The 22,289-nt window shown below is 33.1% G+C and overlaps 2 protein-coding genes across 2 annotated transcripts; one reads left to right on the top strand and one right to left on the bottom strand.

Moving 5' to 3' along the window:
* The first annotated feature begins 308 nt into the window (after positions 1-308).
* Positions 309-15,519, top strand: LOC140051532 (G-protein coupled receptor-associated protein LMBRD2B-like). The gene is made up of 11 exons (XM_072096777.1): positions 309-868; positions 1,212-1,477; positions 2,009-2,176; positions 7,824-8,034; positions 8,505-8,806; positions 9,356-9,605; positions 10,027-10,160; positions 10,895-11,003; positions 11,339-11,543; positions 11,671-11,829; positions 12,913-15,519. Exons 1-11 carry the CDS (start codon positions 695-697, stop codon positions 13,116-13,118), a joined length of 2,184 nt encoding a protein of 727 aa, XP_071952878.1. The 5' UTR covers positions 309-694; the 3' UTR covers positions 13,119-15,519.
* Positions 15,520-16,430: 911 nt separating this feature from the next.
* LOC140052444 (patched domain-containing protein 3-like) lies at positions 16,431-20,782 on the bottom strand. The gene is made up of 8 exons (XM_072098056.1): positions 20,690-20,782; positions 20,206-20,520; positions 19,919-20,056; positions 19,073-19,194; positions 18,488-18,768; positions 17,693-17,887; positions 17,039-17,160; positions 16,431-16,925 (listed from the first exon to the last, which is right to left on the bottom strand). The coding sequence occupies exons 1-8, from the start codon at positions 20,780-20,782 to the stop codon at positions 16,431-16,433; spliced, it is 1,761 nt and encodes a 586-aa protein (XP_071954157.1).
* Positions 20,783-22,289: the final 1,507 nt, after the last annotated feature.

The following is a 22,289-nucleotide window of genomic DNA, read 5'->3' as shown; positions in this document are numbered from 1 at the left end:
AATTTGTATTCAATCTTGTAATTACATTTATTAATAATCTTGTAATATTTCTGGGAGATCGTTTAATTTGAATTCAGAAAAGTAATATTAAATACTGTACGTCGCATAAAGTTTAGCAGCTAGCGTTAAAAATATAAAATATTAATCGCGCCAGCAAGAGCGCGCGAAAGCATAGCCAACAAGGTTAAAGGTTGTTGATCATGTGCAGTAAACAATATATTAGGCATGCGACCGTAACAACGGTTAATTAAACTGTGTTTATTTTGTAACATTGTGGGCGGTCCGCACTCTGTCGGCTAGAGTCATGGAAGTTTTTATCTCAAACTGATGCATATCCTTCTATTCCTTAATCCATGCTGTGGAATACGTAAGGCAAATATCTATATCTAGTGTGTACCTGGTATAGCGGTAAGCGTTATCCGTGGTCACTAGTCAAAACCAATTTCAAAAGAGACCGCTGCTCTCTTCGTTAGTGACGCACATTACATTGGGTCACGCGGTAGGCTAAACCATTATCAGGAGGGGTATTTCACTACTGAAAGACCTCTTACTAAAAGGCCTAGGCCTAGTAATAGTTATTTATAATAATGCTGGCAATTTTTATTCTCCATTTAGGTTGTTCAACTATTATATATTTGTTATTATTAACAACATGTCTATGTTTCTTCTAGAGTAACAGTGACAAATTAAAAGCATGAGTGTGGGTCCGCTGGTGGTAGAGATCATCTGCATCTTCGTGTTGTCGGCTTACTTATTGCATAAATATGGTAACTGGAGGAAACAGCATCCACTTGTTACCATCATCACTTTTATCTCTTGGTACTTTTCATTGATTATAATCTTTCTCATTCCACTTGATGTTTCAGCGGTAAGTGTTAATTAAAAATGTATGTTATGCCAAAAAAAACCAAATAAATGAATTGAAAGCACTGAGAAACTAAGTGTAGTACTTAACAAAATATATAAAGGAAAACTATATTCGGATAGAGAGGGCTCACTACTTGGTATTAATGTTAAAAAACTTCATTCACCCAGGATACAAATTATATTAAAGCTGACCCTAGTACATATTGCAATTCTTTTAGATTAATTTAAATTGTAGTACATTATCTAGGCAAGTTAAATTATTGCAAAAAAAACAGTTATAGTAATATGTTACTTCTGCAGCAAATTTGTTATTTTATATATTGATTGTTATGTTTATTACTTAGACATTTTATCAGCAATGCAAAGCTGATCATGACTCTACCAAAAACAGTCCTTCAATGCCAGTGGAGGATGAAAGAACTACAACAACTTCAGCAGCAGCAATCATTAGCACAATGGTGACGAACAATTCTGATGACTATGATGCGAATGCAACTCATAGGCGATCCGTCAGAGATGCTGTAAACTGTCAGGAACCCTGGAGCTATGTTCCTGATATTCTACCTATTATATGGAAGATTGTTTATTGGACAACATTTCTATTAACATGGTGATTTTTTTAGAATGTTTAATCTATATTTCTACCATCATACCATCACCACACTCTGTGTGTTCCAACTTGCAGGTTTCCGTTTTTCAGATGAGACGTTAAGCCATTGGTTTCGTATGCAACATGGCTCATGTACACGTTAAAGAACACCAAAAAAAGAGTAGGGGATCGTCTTCCGGTGTACTGCCCAATTCACCACCAGAAGGATCCCACTGGAAACAAGTCTACGGACTATAGTGGGCTATCCTTGGTGTGTAACAAAAATAACAACAACATTCAAAGCCTGCAGTTATAACACTTAACTTTAGATACAAGATGATACTTTACAATTAGCCCATTGCGATGATAATAATAAGATGGTTTGCCCATTTAGTGGTTGTTGCTATGTCATGCAAAGAGCTTGTATGGTGCTTTACATTGTCATACATTTAGCTCTGATGGGAGAGGGGTCATTATCACTTAACAAGGACTGTATTTAATTGCTGTCAATTTTATTTCATTCATCTGATTTTTTAAATATTTTCATTATAGGGCTGTTATACCTTTGCTTAAATCCTATGCTAATGCTGGTGATTTTACTGTACGGGGAAAGTTAAAATCAGCGTTTATAGAGAATCTCATTTGGTATGGTAGCTATTTAGTCATATTTGGTGCTCTCCTCATCTATGTAATTGTTTCACCAAAATTAAACATAGATGCGTAAGTATAATTGCTTTACATTTATTTTAGATATCTTAAAGTATGGTCAATAAACATTTTTATTTAAATAAGAATGATCTAGAAAGATTAAAGTAGAACACACGATCTTGTGTTTGCAGGACAAACATCTTTCAATCACCACACCACATTCTAAAATTTAAAAAAAAAACAGTAGTTCCCTCTATGTTTTAAAACAATTATAGCACCCTCTATGTTTTGGTCTGATATTTAATTGGTTATCCGCATTGACTTATTGTCAGGATCTTTTTTTTTTCTTTTTAGTTATCCGCACTTTTATCCGCACTTGGCGGATAACTCCTTGTTATTGTATGGGATCAATATTTTTTTTTTGGGGTTATCCGCAACTTAGTAGTTGCGGATACCCCTTGTGATTGTAAATATCTTTTTTTGTTATCCGCAACTGGTAAATTGTTATCTTTATATGTCAATTTGATGATGTCATCGTGTTTATAATTGGATTTAAAAGATGGGTCTCGTAATTCTGTCTATGCTACACTGTATATAACATATACAGTTTATTCTGTAAAATACTGTAATATGGTGTATGCTACATAATAGGTACAATTCAGCACTGTAAACATATTTATTTCATGTCATAGGATGGCATAATAATTGTCGAGGTTCATATAGTTAAGTATGTGCATGTTGCGTTTGCGCGGATAACCCGAACTCGTCAAAGTGACGAGTTCAAATCTAGTTTTTCTGTATTATTCTTCTTTCTTTCTCGCTATTTTTGTGCAGCGCGTTTCTCTAAAATGTGTAAACATAACATTTCATAACTTTGACAACATGTGGACATTTACCTGAAGTTGGTCACCTCCTATTTTTGAAAGACGTCAGAGTTGCGTAACGTGACTTACGCGCGATTTATGATTTTTTATGATTGATCATAGATTAAAAACTAAAAGTAATTTTTAATTGACACTTTGTGAAAGTTTAAGTCATATCAAGAGCAAACTTTTTGTGGATTAAAAATGGCATGTTTTACAAGAAGTTACACACGGACGCGCATTTAAAATTTCAAAATGCGCAAAATTAATTTCTAATCAACTTTTTACGCGATTCATGACATTTTGAGCATGTCAAAAATTCCCGCGCGCGCGCAAAAAATTATTTTGAACAAGATTGACATCATTTCAAATTAAAATGACGTCGTACGTACACGTTGATTTAGACCATTTGTGTGCGTTTTAGTTGCAAAAGTTACAAAATATTGTCAAAATTATACCTCTTTTGAATCTATTATAGCTCCTCAGGATCAACGATTACCCCTAATTTTTTTAACTTAATATGTAAGCAGATATGTTGTAGATATGAATTCATGCAGAATTTTTTCCTCACGGATGTTATGACATCATCGTATGGCCACACGAATGTAAAATATAGGATTTTTGCCTCTTTCGTTATTGTTAATCACATTCAATGGAGCGAATCACGCTTATCCATATTCCATTTTCTCCGAGATTTTAATATTGTCTAGTTCAATCAACTATCTTTCGCATGAGTTAAAAATATTTTAATTTTTATGATGTCATCATGCCTAAAAATTTAAATTACGTGGGTCATTAATTTCATCTTTACAGTAAATTTTAATCTGTTATAGCTAGTAAGAATAAAATGTGATAATCATGATTAAAATGTTTTCTGGAAGCTATTGGATTGTAGATACGAATTTATGTGAACATTTTGCCAATCGGATGTTCTGATGTCATCAGATGTTAATATGTTGTTGCTGAGATACTTTCCTTCCGAAATTGCTACCTTCACGTTTCATTTTGAAACCGTCAATATGTTAAAAATTGAAATAAATAGTGGGTCTCGTAATTTCACCTATTCTACACTGTATGTGATATGTATACAGATTATACTGTGTATACTATATTATACAAATAATGAATGTTTATGAGTGTAATGGTACAAATAATGGCACGAGGTGAATGATGAAAGGTTATATTTCAACGAGGCGATGAGCCGAGTTGAAATATAACCTTTCATCATTCACCAAGTGCCATTATTTGTACCATTACACGAATACAAAACATTCATTATTTGTTTTATATAACATCTAAATAAATTCTAGTTATTTGAATCAAATAAAAGGTAGCCCTAGCCAAAGTTTACTACATTTCATTCACACACATTGATTAAAAACAGTAACATTTCGTTTTAAATAATTTTATATTAAATGTTATATTTATATGGATTTCGTAAACACACCTACTTTTGTGTTAATTATGTCAACAAACGACCAAACAATCCTAGGCCTAGCAAGGCTAAAACGCCTAGGCTAAGCCTAATACTAGCATGGCCTAGGCTAGACCTAGTAGCCTAGTACTAGCTTGGCTGAAAGGCAAAACTTCGACAGACAATTGGAACTTATCTAAGCTAATTATGGTTTTTCCAACAATTCCACGTCCTGTAGGGATGTCCCCATTAATTAATCAAAATCCTAAAAACGATCTAAAGCTAATTTAAATGCCTTTTTGAATGAAATTAGTACATAATGTCCAAATCGTACACAAATATCTGCTGCTGTTGCATATCTCGCGGTGGTGTTTACAAATGAAACTCAGACCAGACGACAGGTGGCGCTGTTGTATTTCACAGTACATAGCCATATCATAGGATAATTTGTGTACTAGATTTTTTTTCATCCGCGAGACGTTTTTTTTTTCGTACACAAAAATGTTTCAAAAAGTACTATTTAACAATCGTTGAATAGTGCGTACTATTGCACGCCATGTGACCCACATTCGTCCAATCAAATGACAGGAATTTATTTAGGTGTTATATAATACAGAATATTCAGCAATAACAACATATCATATTCTTCAGTTCAGGTCATAATGCCATAATAGTTTTCTGTGTGCAATATTCCAACGTATGACGTGCACGTGGCGTTTGTCGTGCGGATAACTAACTCGTCAAAGTGATGAGTTTCATGTCTAGTTTTTTTTTTCTATATTCTTCTTTCTTTCCACAAATTTTGTTCGCAGCGTATCTCTAATTCTAGCCAACATAAAGATTGTATAACTTTGACCTGTAGCTGTAGATGTGCAAGAAACTTTGTTATATGACTTCAGAGTCACGCAGCGTAAGTTGCGCACGATTTTATGAATTTCGCGTATTTAACATAGATCGAAAACAACAAAACAATTTAAATTGAAACTTGGCAAAAGTGTAATTTATATCATGCGCTAACTTTCTGTGGAAAAAAAATGGCATGTCTTAAAGAAAGTTAGGCGCGTATGCGCGTTTAAAATTTCAAAATGCGAAAAATCAATTTCTAATCAACTTTCTACGCGTTTCATGTCATTTTATGCATGTAAAAATGTCCACGAGCTTTTTCGCACGCGCTGTGCACGTAGCGCTAAAAGCGTTAATTATGTTTTTCTAGCCTTTTCTAGTAATTTTACCAACTTTTAAACAATTTCGACTTAAAATCACGTCATACGAGCACTTCGAATTGGACAATTTGCGCACGTTTTTGATGAAAAAACTAAAAAATTCGTCTAAAGTATGCCTTTTTTTAAACAGTCAGTCATAGTTTTTAAACTACATGGTGAACTTTATTTTTGTTTACATATTCTGGAAGTTGATGAGTTGTAGATATCGGATCATGCATCAATATGGCTAATTGGACATTGTGACGTCATCGTATTGCCACTCGGAATATAAAATATAGGATTTTTGTCTCTTTCGTCGTATCTCATCACATTTAATAGAGCGCCACTTAAATAAGCTCCACTTATCCATATTCCATTTTCCCCCATATTTTTATATTGTCTAGGTCAATCAATTATCTTTCTCATAATTTACCTTGTTTAAAATTTTTATTATGTCATCATGTGCAAAAGCGTGAATAACTTTGGTCACTTATTTTCATCATTCCAATCAATTTATTTTCTAACGTATGACATGCATACGATGCGGATAACCTAACTCGTCTATAGTGACGAGTTCAAATATAGTTTTTTCAAGTTGGGACATCTGCATCTTGGTGTTCTATGTGAAACAATACTAAAAATAACACTAGAATTTAATTCGTCACTTTGACGAATTATAGGTGATCATTTTTATCATTTTAATGAAATTAACATTTTTTAAACATGCACGTACGTTAACATACGATCGTAAAAAGCTGATGTACGCCATCCTATGACATGATGCATATACACTTATAGTGCTGAGTTGTACCTATTATGTACAGTATATACTGTATCTATATACAGTGTAGCATAGGTGAAATTACTGGACCCACATCATGTTCAAATTTTTCGGTATGATGGAATTATCAAAATAAACTCGAAGATGACAATTTCGAAAGATAATGAATTGAGCAAATAAATATAAGGATTGGAAGAGAATTTGACACGTAGAAGCGCAATGCGCGCTCTTTGAAATTTGTATAACTTCGACTAAAGAAATTTAAAAACAACGTTTTAACTTCAACTGGCCATATGATAACATCACAACATCCGATAGGCTTAATTTTTATATTAATTCATATCTACATTTCATCAGCTTTCAAAATAAGTTATAATCTTCAAGGTCACCTTTAATTCTGAAGAGCTATAATATATTCAAATGTAAGGTGTAGCTGAAATTACACGACCTACATTATTCAAGTTTTTACGCGTGATGATGTCATCAAAAAAAAAATATTGACAACTCCTGAGAAAGATAATTAATTGAGCAAGCACATACTAAAACTTCTCCGAAAATCGAGCTAAAATAACGGAGATGCGCTCTATTGAATGTGAAAACCCATACAAAAAGATAAAAATTACTAATTTTTAAATTGAAGTGGCCATTTGATGACGTCATACCATTTTGTACGTCTAATGTGTACATGAATATGTATCTACAACCCAATGGCTTCCCGAATAACTTTAAAAAATTGGGGTCACCTGCCATTCTGAAGAGTTATATTCATTTTAAAAAGGCCTTATTTTTCACCATTTTCATCACTTTGATGCAATTAATTTGCGCATTTTGATATTTTTAACCTGCTCGTATACCGTTATTTTAAGTCGAAACTGACTCAAATTTGGTGAATGTACTAAGGATGGTGAGTAGAATGCGATTTGTATAAAAAATTGCAATTTTTACACTTTGTAAGTATCGCGCGCGCAAAATAATTTTTTTGCGCAGTAATTTTTTGAAACACGCAAATGGCCTACAGTAATTCATGCTCTAAATTGATTAAAACGTAATTTTGAGCTTTTTAAATTTTTAATGCGCGATTTCACGCGCATGACCGTACGTGCGCACGCGTTTTTATTTGCTAATATTTTTACCCTTGACCTGAAGTTTACGTGTAGTGAATTTCATAAATATGTGATAATGAATTATGGATATATGATTGATAATGTGATTTCACAAAATGGCGTATACGTGACGTCACGGATCAGTGATCACGCTGAAAAGCTTATTATGGCTAAGTTAAAGTATTTGAAAGACATTGTGAAATTTTTGTGATCATTGTTATTCAACTTTTTGAGATATTTGTTACACAAAAAGTGTACAGAAAGAAAAAAAATAAAGATTTCATACAATAACAATAGGTGATCATTTTATTCTAAATGATCACCTAAATATTCTTTCTATTCTATGTTTCTTTTAGAGCCCAATTACAAGTTATTGGAATAACTGCAAGCAATACTTGGGGATTATTGTTGCTGGTTCTTCTGTTAGGGTATGGCTTGGTTGAAGTACCTAGGAAATACTGGGCAGAATCAAGTAAAAGCTACTTACTGAACCATACTTATTTTCAAGTTGCGAAGCTTAGCACAGAAAAATCTGAAGCTGATGAAGAACTGGAAGATATTCTTGAGGTAAATATTGAGTTGAATTTTGGGGTTTTTAGAGTTTATTTTCTTGTAATAATTAACGTAATTTATATCTATGCTTTTTAAATAAAATTCCTAAACCATCATTACATAATAATTTGTGGTATTAGCATAAAACAAACACTGGAATATACGATATAACAACACCAATTTCATCCACCATAGAGCCAAATTTGCAGGTCACGGCTATCTAACAGAAGATCAGGTTATCTCTATTAATGTAATCTATTTAGGGTTTCCTTGGCTTTTTGCAGGAAGAGAACCAATGAACTATGTTTAATCTGTTGAAATAAGGTTTAATAATAACATTTATATTATTAATAAATATTTTTAATTCAGTGTTTTTAGGACATAACAAGTTAGTTATGTCAGATGATGACATTCTTGATAGGAAACAAAGAACAATTCAATATTTTTGAATTTCAAAATAATGATTAATAGTTTTTTTCTCGAAGGATATAAGAAAAGCCTCTGATGTCATTCGTTATAACCATCCTCTACGTAAACATGTAAACACCATTATAGAGAAATGTCCTGATGCCTTCCAAGACTCTCTAAGCAAGCACCTGGATGACTTCCAAGAGTATGATGACAGAAGGGCAATCCAGATGCCATCAGAGAAAGATCTTGTGAAGTTGCACCAGAAAGTCATTGCTGCAATTTTAAGCCAACGTAGGACAGAAACCCAGTGGAACTTGATGGTGGAGAAAGCTTGTAAACTTGAAGACATACAACAGAATGAAATATGTGCCTCAAGGTTCACCTTTTTAAACATTTATATATTAATAAGGCATGTGGCGCAGTGTTTTGGACTGATCTTGTTGTCATGTGTTCAAATCCAATGCTCGCCGCATTGCCTGTATCCGTAGGCAAGACACTTTACTTAAATTTTCCTCTCTCCACCCAGGGGTACAAATGGGTACCTGGTAAGGTCAAGACACAACTTTGCATTGATTACAAGCTGCATTCATTATTATTAATTATTTTCCAGTATATTACTGGGTGGTTAAGGTTTTCTTAGTGCCTGCATATTTAAATTAAATCTAAACTCTATACAAATTAAAGAGGATGGAATGGTAAGGGATATCACTAACATGTTGCCTGCTTCCTTTAGGCAAGATACTATACTCGCTTTGCCTCGTCCTTTGGATGAGATGTAAAGACATCAATTCAGACCTCCCAACGATATTTTTAGTCATCTCCCACTCTTCCAACAAATTGCAATTTTCTCCCGATATTTTGGAACATTTTTTTATTTTTGTCAGTTTAATTATTTTTTTTCAAAATAATGTGTTTTCTTTTAAAGAGAGTTCCATCATTCACTGCAGCCACAATATACAGGATGGGCTACTCACATCTGCACACCAAAAGTCGAATGGTACTGGAAAATAGTGGTTGAACCTGTTTGTCTCAAGGTTTTAGCCGTTGTCTTGGTCATTTTCTCCTTCATGGTCATTTGGTCAGAAGTGACATTTTTCAGTAAAGACCCAGTGTTGTCTTTGTTTGCTGTTTTTATCAACATCGCAAAACAGAATTATCACTATATTTATATTGAGGTAAAATTTCACATTTTTCTGTCACAATTGGAGCTCCTGAAACATGAAGCTACCTACATTTAATTTCTAAACGCTCTCTGTATAGAATTATGAATTCATTTAAAGTCACAATCAAGCTTTATAATGTGATTTATTTATTAGCTCATTTTCCCACCAAACTCATTTATGCTCTTAGTACAGAAAAAATTTACACAGATGAACTGTAACGGTAAGCGGAAAAAATGTGTAGCTTGTCCCACATAGAATCTGTATCTACTGTATCCTGAGAGTAAACCGCCTATGTGTGTAAATGGTCATAAGGAATAACATCCTGTAGATGCTATATTTTTATTACCGTTACTATTAGTCTGTGTAATATGTTCTTGAGCCTTGTCCACACACACAATGTATTTCTCAATAATTTTTTTCCATTTTTTAACAGCTGGCTTGTTGCATTATCATCACATATTTATGTGTCTGTTCCTACTACACTGTTTTCAAGATAAGAATCTTCAATTTCTACTACCTAGCTCCTCACCATCAGACAGATGAAAATAGCCTCCTCTTTTGTGGAATGTATGTAGTGAATTCAGTTCCTGTGTTAATATGGCCTCTTTAATTTTCCCTGTATGTAAATTTAGTACACCACAATTTAAATAGGAAAGCACGTAATCCAGTCCACCTTTTGGTAATAATCTAATATGCAATAGATACTGAATCATTTAAAATAAACATAATTTGGGTTTAGAAAATTACATTTGCAAAAAATCAAACAAATAAGTACTGTAAAATTAATTAAAAATCTTTTTTATTCTCTTTTGTATATATATGGTATTGATTGTTCACATCATTAGCTTTGGTAAAAGTATGATAAAACTATTTAAAAAAAAACATAATTTGGATTTAGAAAATGAATTAAAAAAAAACATATAAATAAGTACTTTAAAATAAATTAAAAGCCTTCTAAAGCTTTTTTATTCTCTTTCGTGTAGGATATTGATTGCTCACATCACTAGCTTTGGTAAAAGATATAAAACTATTCAAATATTAATCCATTATTTATGATGTTAGTACCAAATCCAGTTCCCCTTTGGCAATAATCACAACTATGCAATAGATACTGAATCACCTAAAATAAACATAATTTAGGTTTAGAAAATTACATTTCCAAAAAATCAAATAAGTACTGTAAAATTAAATAAAAACCCCCAAAGTTTTTTCATTTTCTTTTGTATATAAGATATGAATTTTTCATCATTAGCTTTGTTAAAAGCATGGTAAAACTTTTCAAATATTAATCTATTATTTAGGATGTTGTGTCGCTTGACTCCTCCATTATGTCTCAACTTCCTTGGCCTTATTCATCTTGATGGGCATGTAACAGGAGAAAATAACATGATAGAAACATCTTACACATCAGTGAGTTTTTTCCTTTTATCTATATTATAATCCACATACATTAAGCTTGTACCCCTGGGGGTAGGGTTAGGGGGCAGGGGTGTTGTGAAGTGATGATATGTTTAACCTAGCTTTTGACAATTTGTGCTCTTTTTGTGGGAAAAAAATCCCTTTTGTAGATAGAACCCCCCCCCCCCCCCTACCCTTTCTGTATAATACAAGCTGGTACACCAAACTTAAGAACTGTATAACGTGATGTCCACTTGTGTAAGTATTAAATGTACTGTTTTCATATATCTGATTTAACTAAAAAAACTGAATAACTACAGTAATTACCGATTAACTTGTTTTTACAGATAATGGGCCGACATCTCGATGTACTACCTCTTCTTGAGAATGGCTTTTACATTTACTACCCAATCACAATACTGCTTTTGTGTATTGCTACATTTTTCAACTTAGGAGGGCGCTGTTTATCTTGTCTCGGCTTTCAGCAATTTGTGGGTGAAGGAGATATGACGACTGATTACGTTTCTGAGGGTCGAGAGTTAATCAAAAGAGGTATAAAATTAATCTTTATTTTAGACTTTATTTAGTTGGTTTTTTTTTCAACTGTTTGCAGTGCTGCTGGAGAAAAGTTTTTCCAGTTCCAGTTATTTTTTATATTGTTATGTTGTTGATTTTATAGAACGACGTAAACAGAGAAGATCATTAGATGGTGAGCTGAGGCGAAAAAATTTCCAAGAAAAATATCAACAAAAAGCAGATAATTACACACGTAGACCTAGAGCCCCAGGCAGTGACAGTGATACAAGTAGGGGCAGTGTCGGCTCATTTTCAAATAAAGGTAACGTTTTTATCCTTATTACTTATTAATAATTAACAAAATTCAAAGTGGTAGGTACTGTAGGGTCTAGTTTCACCTTGGAAGGGCCAACTATTAAGAAACTTCAATGTTTAAAGCCCTCTTCCCTACGTTTTTTAGATCTAATTTAAGATCACAAACTATATTTAATGTAAAAATATACTATATGGTCCTATTGCGATAACTTTTTTCGTCTTTAAACGGTTAAAAATGTGAAAAATAAGTCGATTCTAATAATTATAGCGGCCCGCTATAAATCCCAAAATGCATTGCGCGCGGATTGATATTTTTGTTTTTCACCTGTAATTCGCCCACTTTTCGATCGATCGTGAGGCCAAAACAAATGGAAGACTCCTAACTTTTCAGCGAAAATACCGGGTTTTCCCCAATTTGTATCAACGGAGTCTGTCAAAAATAGAAAGACAATTAATGCAGCAACTATACAACGTCGGGCTAGGTATATAGCTAGCGTACGATGTTCGTACGTTACCGATGTTTACCAGCTAGGCCTACAAAACTAAGCCTAGCTAGGCTAGGCCTAAGACCGTCCACGAGAGGTCGATCGCCGCGAGCTACTTAGGTAGTGCATTGTTTCTCACTTTTTATCATAATTTACCATAAAACGTACATTTAAGACAAGGAATGACATGGTTTAATGTTTTTAAAGTGATATATATGTATTATTTTCCAAAAAACGTCCAAAATTGCAGGGAAGGGGTCTTTAATCAGGCACTGTAACCATTTGCTTTTTATATACATTTCTTTCTTTCTTTTTTACCCAAAAATAAGTTATAAACATTGTAAACATAAATAAAGTAAAATATAGTTCAGCCCTAAACATTGAAGAATAAATATTTAAATAAGGGCTTTCTAAACTGGTCTTTCACACCTGTTCCAACAGTCTCGCTGAAAATCAAATTGAACATCAATGTTTTAGTTTTAATGACGCACCAATCGATGTGCATTGATGTTCGATTCTTGCACCGGTACCATGCCGATGCAGATGTGAAAGATACTTTATATCATGAGATTACCTGTTAATAATTTTAAATTTATTGAATTCAGCAAAATATTCAAGAATGCCAAAATGTGACGACCATGTGGAACTTTTACGACAGGACGAACCGATTGACTTCAATGAGGACACAGTTGCCGAATTCACAGACGAGCTTAGTGGGTACTCATCGGGAGGCGGTAAAAATGAACGATCAAATGGTGTTGGTCGTTACAGTCATAAAAGCAAACCACGTGGAATATTTGATGATATCTAAAGCTCTGTCTTCACTATCAACTAGTTTGACAAAAAAAGTGTGATGTGCCCACAAATGGTGGTGATATGTCGAAAAATGGTAGTGAGATGACATCATCATGTCCATATATGAGCACATTTTTTGTCACAAAAGGTTTGCTAGTGTAGACAGGGCTTTGGAAATTCAACTGATGATATTTGAAGACATTTGAGCTCAGCCTCTGGGTATTGGTACATCATTGGTTTTCTCACATACTCTAGTTGTATGTGAGAAAAGACAGTAAGTGCCATAATTTTGTTGAAAAACAGTATAGAAGTGTTTAAATTATTTGTACATTTTTACTTTGTTAAGAAGCATATAAACAAATAATATATAAACTATAATATTTTTAAAGTGTTAAATGAATACGGAGATTTTTTTAAATTAATAATAATGAATATGTAGGAATGTATTCCTTGCCAGCTCACAAAGACATAATTATAAGCTTAGGAAATCATGATTCGAACCCAAACTTTATAAAGTCAGGACTGTTTTTACTGTGACATATTAACAATATGATGTACGTCAACACAGTCTTGTAGAATAACACCAAATATTGGTGAAATAAGCTATCGTGTTTAGAGAATGTTAAATAATAATTACTTGCATTTTATGCATAAATGCACAGTTTTAGAAGTTAAAATTTGAAATCAGTAATAATTATATTAAGTTTGAAATTATTAAATAAATCCCTCCTTTAGATTCATTCAAATAATAATATATTTAAAATAAGACATTTTTTTTATTATTGAATTACAATTTGCCATGTTAAGTTACTTTTAAGATTACAGTATTTGCATTTAAATCACAGAATGATTACATAAAGTTTAACATTAATGTTTACTGCCAAAGATTAGCTAGTTCCTAGGTTGCCACAAATCGAAAAACTCCCTATTCTATCATTTTCTACAGTGCTGGTTTTATTTTTTTTTTTGGTGGTAAAATCGCTTTTTCTTTAACTGGTGCTAGCTAAGTTTATCAATTGTTTTAAAAACACATGAATTCAACAATACTTATGTCTTATCTCATGATTAAAAAAACGGATTCATGAAGTAATTTTGAATTCTTTAAAATTGATACTACTACGTTATTTACATTTTAAATATTCATTTAGATAAATACAGTATACTGTACGGTATCTCATTTAGTGCAATTTGTTTGCATTGTTTTTGATTCACTACGTTTAAGTACTGTACTGTATATAATATAATACTGTAGATGTAATGTATATGAAATGTATTACACAATTGTATAATGCAGATACCAATTACAGTGCTACATGATTTAAATTAAGAATTATATTGCAGAATTAGTATAGTGTAGATATTCCAATCACGTTTGTTATTCAACTCATGATGAAGTTTACTCTGTTATTATTCCATATACGGTTATGTACTTAAGATGAAGTTATCTGTCTCACATTATTTCATTATCAGAAGAAATAATTTTAAAGATAATTATGATTATTTTTAATTTTTATTTCATACAGTGAGCAACTTGCCAGTAATACAGGATGGTTTATTATTACATAAACGAATCGAATGTTATGAAATTATATATTGTTGAAGTAAAACCCCTCCTTCAGGAATCCATATTTAGGGCACACCCCTATTAAGGCGACATCTTCCTCCAAACAACTAACGAGGGGTTATTTATGTTTGGCCAACCCTTACCTCTATTCAGACCAAAGTTGTCCCCTTAAGGCCAATGTACACAGATAATAATAATAATATAGAATCTATGTTATTCCTTATGACCATTTACATACACTGCAGAGCGGACGGGCAGTTTCCGCTCAGGATAGATACAGATCGTATGTGAGGAAACCACGTTCGTCTGTGTAAATTGGCCCTTTATCCTGGCTTTACTGTACATTTATAGGCCAATGTCAACGAAGTAGGATAAAATTGATTTCTATTACATTATTAATTTTGTAATATGATTCCATAAATGTAAGTCAGATCTTAGGCTGTGCTTGAATAAGAGAGACAAACCTTGAAACATATATATTTATTTCGAAAATAGTTTGCAATAAACATAATATATATTATGAGGTTTATAAGAAATTAAGTTTGCATATAGAAAGAGATAAACTATTACTACAGTTACAGACCTAGAGGAGGCTTAGAATCTTTGAAGACTAATGGTGCTGATAGTCTTGGGATTAGATTTCATATTGCAATGGTCTTAATTATAAGACCACTCTCGCCAAGAGATTCATTTTTGGCTTAAGGATAAGACCAGGCTTAAGACCTTTATTACAATCCGCCCCTGTATATGAACATTGCGGATAATTTGTGGTCTGAACTATCGAACTTGCTTAGCAAAAAACCTAAAAAAAACAGTTTTCTAAATCTTGACTACTACTACTTATACTAGTACACTACCTATTTAGATAATATATCGTACTGTAATAACATAACTAATCATTTTGATAATGTGCAATATTCTAAATCAAATCATTCCTAATTCGTAATAGGCAGCGAGGATGAAGTTAATGAATTGAATATAAAAGTAATCTTACTTTGATTTCAATTAAATGTTTACTATTTTTTTGTGACCTTGAGTACGTGGCGTTTTACTTATGTGAAAGTAGTTGTGGTATTTAACTAACTAAACTAAAGCTCTGTCTAAACTATCAAATTAGTTTGACAAAAAAGTGAGATGTGGCCAAATATGGTAATAACATGACGTCATATATAGGCTTGTCACATAAAGTTTGATAGTGTAGAGAGAGCTTTATAATACATCATAAAACAAAGTTTTCGTCGTGTTTATGTAAAACGCGTTTAGTACGGTATCGGGAAAGAGTTGGATCATAAGTAAACAGTGTTTTTGTCGAGTGTATTGTGCAAAAGTAATTATATGTACTGTATTGTGATTCTATCCTATGTAGTAGACGTAGACCATTATTACGTTGACTTAATCTGATTGATAGAAGTAATAGTTCTTTTTTTAGATTTGTTTTGAATTCTTATTATTGTACATCAAAATGGTATTGTACGAAGGGTACATTTTGACGTAATATTTATACACGTTTACAGTTTACTGGTATGTAGTATATGATACCAAGAAGGTTTTAATAAATTATAAACATAAATCGAATCGAGTACTTGTTTGGTGTTTGCATTGATAAGCGTCTAAATATTAATAAACTATGTAATCAACTATACTGTATATTATAATATACTATATTCGTTTTAGAAAAGTTTTGCACCTGTCAGAAATTGGATGGCATCGTCTACAGCGTCTGTTTGTTATCAAGATATGTCATTGTGCTCATCATTAACATCATCACTCGGACCTGCCATTCTCGCCGTCCTCAAAATCGTCCACTTTATTCGAATATGCCACACCATCTACACACTCAACAGCGAATTCGCTTTTATGAAATAAGGCACGATCTTTAATTTCTTCTATTTGTAAGGCATCGTCGGCGTTCTGCTTAGAATCATCGTCCTTTGTCTCGCCGTCCTCAACGCATTGTATATAGAGCTCGTCTTTACAGGCGACTTCAGCGTTCTCTGTAATATCATCGACGTCGTCATTGCTAACCACATCAACATGGTCGTCTTCTTTTGATGTACAAATCTCCACCTCGAATGCCGTGTTGTCAACTCCTCCTGCTTCTCGTTCTTCCTTACATTCCTCTCCCTTGGCTTTGACTTCTCCTGTGGTTGGCTCTTCATTCAAATATTGAGGTAGTGGAGATGGTCCAAACCAACTTAGGAGAACCGGTAATAACACCAAACCATGAAACAAGCTGAATACGACAACTAATAAGAAAACCTGTACAAAACCCCTTATATTAACGGATTGTTGTGAATTGTTAGTGTTTTAGATAGGCCTATTTAATTTGAAATATTGTACAGGTAGTAATAATAATCAATATTTATACTCACTTTAAAGAACACTTGGTAAACGTAGGCATTTGACAGTGACATGAGAATGACAACAAGGAAAGTACTAAAGCCGCCATTAAATACAGCTGGCCCAATATTTCGCATAGTATGACAAGTGCGTTCTGGTGAGAAAAAGTATGTATAAGAGGCTACTTAGAGGTACTTACATGATACGAAACTAAGCTCGTTCGTTGTAAAATTAATAGTGATTGATTAGACGCTAAATCTTGGTTTCCAATAGAAAGGACTCAACGCAAGAACATAAGTACATACGTGTAGTTTGACCAAGATTTCGCACGAGTTGTCGCTTGTGATTGGTCACTTATGTTGCGTGTACGCCTCTTGCGTTGCGTCCAAGAGCGAACCATGGTTTAAGATAAGTGTTTTATGACCAGGACTCTCGGATTGTAATTAAAGCATAATATTACTTTTGAATACTATAAAGGCCAGTTTACACGACGAGCGGTAATGGTAAGCGGAAAACCGCGTAGCTTGTCCCACATAGAATCTGTATATCTGTCATCGACTGAAACCGCCCGTCCGCTCCGCGCTTTGTGTAAATTGTCATATTAGGAATAACATAGATTCTATATTTTTATTACCGTTACCGCTCGTCTGTGTAAATTGGTCGTATGAATACATTAATTAACTGACCATTTCTTGTTCCCGTCACAGTCATAAATGTATGAGCTATATGCGCCGCATAATCGACAGCAATGCCAACCGACAGTATAAATAACATGGTGACAATTACGTCAATTTTGATATCCCAGAAGTACATGAACCCAGACACATTGACCTTAAAAAATAAAATAACGAAGAGTGAGGAGGAGAATCGTTTAGTAGAATCTATAACATTAATTTCGCTTATTCAGTTTAGCTAAACTTACCAACGTCAGTATGACAGAGAAGAAGACTAGAAGACTTGCGTTGACGTTTGCAAGAAGCAGTAAAACAACTACTAAGACGCACAGAGACGCTAGGCCTAAGTTCCTCCACAATTCCTTCTTAATTATCTATTAAGATGAAAGCATATTATTGTTGTTATCGGCAAGCTTTATTTAAAAAAATGCTCATTTAAAATAGACAATATGTAACAGTTATTAAATGATCAGTTTGGACATGTTCATCTCAATGACATCAAAATAGTTCCACATGGTTTTGCAAAATCAGTGTTTTGGAAAGTAAACATTAAATCACAAATACTTCCGTATATTTACCAATATTGTAGAACGATAAAAAATAGTAAATATTACCCTGTTTGTTTCATAGTATAAATATGGCTTAGAGAAGGCAAACGCTCCGTTTTCGTACTTAAATCCTGCTCCGTCAATGATGTGTTGTATACTGGATACTGCGTCTAATTCCTCCGCCGAACTGTCTAGTACAATGTGTTTGAAAGTGATACGCGAAGACTATTGAAAAACGAATGTTTAAAATAGATAATACGATTGATATCATCAGCATCTATCTCATTGATATCATCAGCATCTATCTCATTGATATCATCAGCATCTATCTCATTGATATCATCAGCATCTATCTCATTGATATCATCAGCATCTATCTCATTGATATCATCAGCATCTATCTCATTGATATCATCAGCATCTATCTCATTGATATCATCAGCATATATCTCATTGATATCATCAGCATCTATCTCATTGTCGAAAAGGTTGTGATCACCGTCGTCAGCACTCGTCATTTCTTCATCATTGCATATTCGTCTTTAGGTTTTAAAAATATTGATATACTCATACTATTTGTTAATTACAGTACCGTAAGTGTTACATCTCATGTTATATGCAATAATAACTAACTTCAATACTTACGACATATTTTGAAGTTATTCTATCGAATACAACGTCATTTGCATATCGTTTCCCGGTTGTTGAGTTCAGAAATTCACTAACCCAATCAAAAAATATTTCTTCAGTTTTTGGCCATTTCACATTCTTATCAAAATCGTCATAGTCTTCTTTATTAACTAGAATCCATTGTGCGTAACTTTGGTACCAGCTCGATACTGACAGTGGCGCAATAAATGCGTCTTTACGCGCGTTTAGGTAAAGGTTCTCGATGGCAGCTTGCTCGTAAAATAAACGAACGTTTGGCAAGTATATGGCTGACTGTGATCCTCTTTCAGGAAAAAACTGTGTGGAAAAAAAGTTGTAATTACTAAAGATTAGCTACACTGACTACAATTCATATTGTAACCACACATCATCGTGTTTTCGGAATCAATTCAGCGATCGTAGCGTACTAATAGATGCTTACATTCATTCATTCTTATGGCGGGTAGATTTTCTAGTGGCATTATATTCATAATTGATACTGTTTCCGGACTGTACTGTTCTCCTCAGAGAGGGGATGGCTCAATAGCACACTCGCAGCCTATACTATTCTTAATCACAATTATTATTATTATTATTTTTTTTAAATTTTATTCAATCGAAACCAACAGCGATAATTACCGCCACTAACAGGTTTGATACAAACAAAGCCAGGACTTGATTGGTCCTAACATTGATCAAGGACTTCTCTCGTCCAGTGCCCACCTTGACCAGAGGAAAGGCATAAGCCAATACGTCTGAGGCAGATACTAGATGCAGGGGCTGCCATAAGAGTCAGCAGTGCTGATTTCAAATGCCTAATAAACGGGACCCGATATTCCCAGATCGTCTCCCATCCAAGCTCTAACCAGGCTCAACGTTGCTTAACTTCAGTGATCTGAGAACCGGTGTTTCAACGTGGTAAAGCCGTATAAAAAATGTATCATGTTTTTTTTTTTTATTTATAAGTCAACATATTTTGTTTTGTTTTTATCAATGGGAAACATCTGGACAATGTGTTGGCATAAATTCAAAGTTGACTAACCTTTTGCCTCAAATCAAAGAATTCATTGACGTAACTATCTGGCGCAACAAATAAAGCAAAATCGAAATGTTGCTCAATATTTAATGTTCCAAATGTCCCAAATATAAACATGATAACAGTTATTACAACAACAAATACCTAACAAAAGAAGAATAGTAACATTACATTGCTAGTGACTAGTGCCAAGGAATATTATTTGCTAGTGCATACAATTAATATTTATTAATATAATATAGTGCAAATCTTATACCGTTCTATATTGTTCATAACATATTGAAGATACCCACCTTAACGGATAACTTCATAAGTACAGGTGCGTATATTTTCCCGAAAAACTCTTGAAGAAGTTGGCGTTTAGCACATTTCGGCGGTTCATAGTCATCTCTGTGACGATAGCAGCAAATACATGCGTCATGTCTACTGTCAACGCGTCGCTCATCTAAAACTAGTACGGACGAGAAAAACAGTATACTAAAGATGAACAAGAAGAAGATGCCTACACCGCAGTAGAGGCAGAACGAACGTAATCCAGGGAAAATGGTGGTCGCTCCAACTGCAAACACGATCATGTCGGTTACCGATGTTACGGTGATTGAGACACCCTGTAATGGGTTAAAACATTGAAAAACATTTTAATGAAATACGATTAGTGTATTTTGATGATAATCCGTCTACATTAATAGACCTACAAACTGATGATTTGTGTGACGAAATTTCTAACTGTTGAAGCCTTGAAATTAAATGATGATGTTATTGTTACTGCTAACTTACAGCATTTTGCGTGGCAATGGCGGATTTTTCATGCACTGGTCTGGTCCTTTCTTCTAAACTTAGATTTTCCCAAGACTGTACAATTACAAACATGTCGTCGACACCCACACCTAAACCAAAGATTATACACGCACGAATGAAAGATTAGGAGTTTTTATACCATAGTTAGGACTTAAAATAGGCCTATTTACTTCTAATAGAATGTAAATTTCAAGACTCAGTATTCACAACTACCAGTATTTCTTATTTTTTTTAAATCTTTTTCACATGACCTAGTTTATATCCTTCGTGTAAAAATAAACAAATCTTTAAGACTATAACATTTTGTCTAGGTGAGAAATGCGTTTAAATATGTAGGCCTACTTATAATGATTTATGAGAATATAAATACTGTAATATAATTTATTATTATTATTGTATTTTCATAATGTATGTATAATAAAAGTTATATAGCCTACACCTGTATGAATATAGTTGAGTAGAGAAATATATTAATGAACACGTTACAAATGAAGAATATAAATATAACGATACAATATACACTTATTACGGTATATAAAATGAAATATGCATTTTTATACAAGAAATAAGGTAGGCGAAATCCCCACAAGAGGGAAAAAGAGAAAGACAATAATATTTTATGTAGATATTGTAAAAGGGTCAATATTTTGAGATGTTGTAATATTATTTCAAAACGTTTGTATAAATTTATTTTATAACGTAACATAACATAACACAAAAGAAAATTATCACAGTTTAGACATTTTCGAACAAAGGAATTGTTAAAAATATATATAAATACTAAAGACAATTACATTAAAAAATTAAAACAGTTTATATGTCTCAAAAAATATTGTTTTGGACAGTCATTTATTAACTGGATAAAAACTATATATACAGATACGCTATGCCTTGTAACCCACAATGGTTGGATATCTGAAAGATTCAATATGAGATGTGGTGTAAGACATGGTTGTCCTTTGTCTGCTTTACTTTTTGTATTAATTGCTGAGATAATGGCAACTAATATAAGAAAAAACCCACTATGTAAAGGAATAGAATTATCTAAAGTAGAAAATGAAGATCATATTGTTAAAATAGCTCAACTAGCTGACGATACTGTAATATTTACAAAGGATGAAATTAGTTTAAACCATTTTCTGTGTGAAATTGAAATGTTCTGTTCAATATCAGGTTTAAGGTTAAATAAAAGTAAATCGAAAGGAATTTGGATTGGAGCAATTAAAAACAAACAAACATCGCCATTTAATATCAAATGGACCAAAGAACCAGTGAAATTCCTTTGAATCTACGTAGGGTATGATAAACATACTTGTGTTAAACGAAATTGGGATGATACAGCTTTAAAATTAGAGAATACACTAAAACTATGGGAAAAACGAATGGCAAGGTAACAGTAATAAAATCTCTTGCCATTTCGAAATTAATATACAATACTTGTATAATAGATGTACCATCTTATATCTTTCCAAAAGTTGATACATTGTTATATAGATTTTTGTGGGGAGGAAAAAGTGAAAAAATTAAAAGAAAAACTCTTATAAACACAGTAGATAAAGGTGGTATAAATATGGTGAAT

Source organism: Antedon mediterranea, chromosome 6 (genome assembly GCF_964355755.1).
Source record: "Antedon mediterranea chromosome 6, ecAntMedi1.1, whole genome shotgun sequence".
Classification (NCBI taxonomy): domain Eukaryota; kingdom Metazoa; phylum Echinodermata; class Crinoidea; order Comatulida; family Antedonidae; genus Antedon; species Antedon mediterranea.
Note: the sequence above shows the minus strand (reverse complement) of the source record. Positions and strands in the feature narration are given on the sequence as shown.

Coding starts and splice junctions, on each gene's coding strand:
- LOC140051532 (XM_072096777.1), top strand. CDS start 695: ATGAGTGTGGGTCCGCTGGTGGTAGAGATCATCTGCATCTTCGTGTTG. Junction 11,004..11,338: donor TAGAAACATCTTACACATCA/GTGAGTTTTTTC, acceptor TTGTTTTTACAG/ATAATGGGCCGACATCTCGA. Junction 11,830..12,912: donor CGGCTCATTTTCAAATAAAG/GTAACGTTTTTA, acceptor TATTGAATTCAG/CAAAATATTCAAGAATGCCA.
- LOC140052444 (XM_072098056.1), bottom strand. CDS start 20,782: ATGTTTGTAATTGTACAGTCTTGGGAAAATCTAAGTTTAGAAGAAAGG. Junction 19,195..19,918: donor TCTTTGATTTGAGGCAAAAG/GTTAGTCAACTT, acceptor TTTTCCACACAG/TTTTTTCCTGAAAGAGGATC. Junction 18,769..19,072: donor GACGCATTTATTGCGCCACT/GTCAGTATCGAG, acceptor TAAAACCTAAAG/ACGAATATGCAATGATGAAG.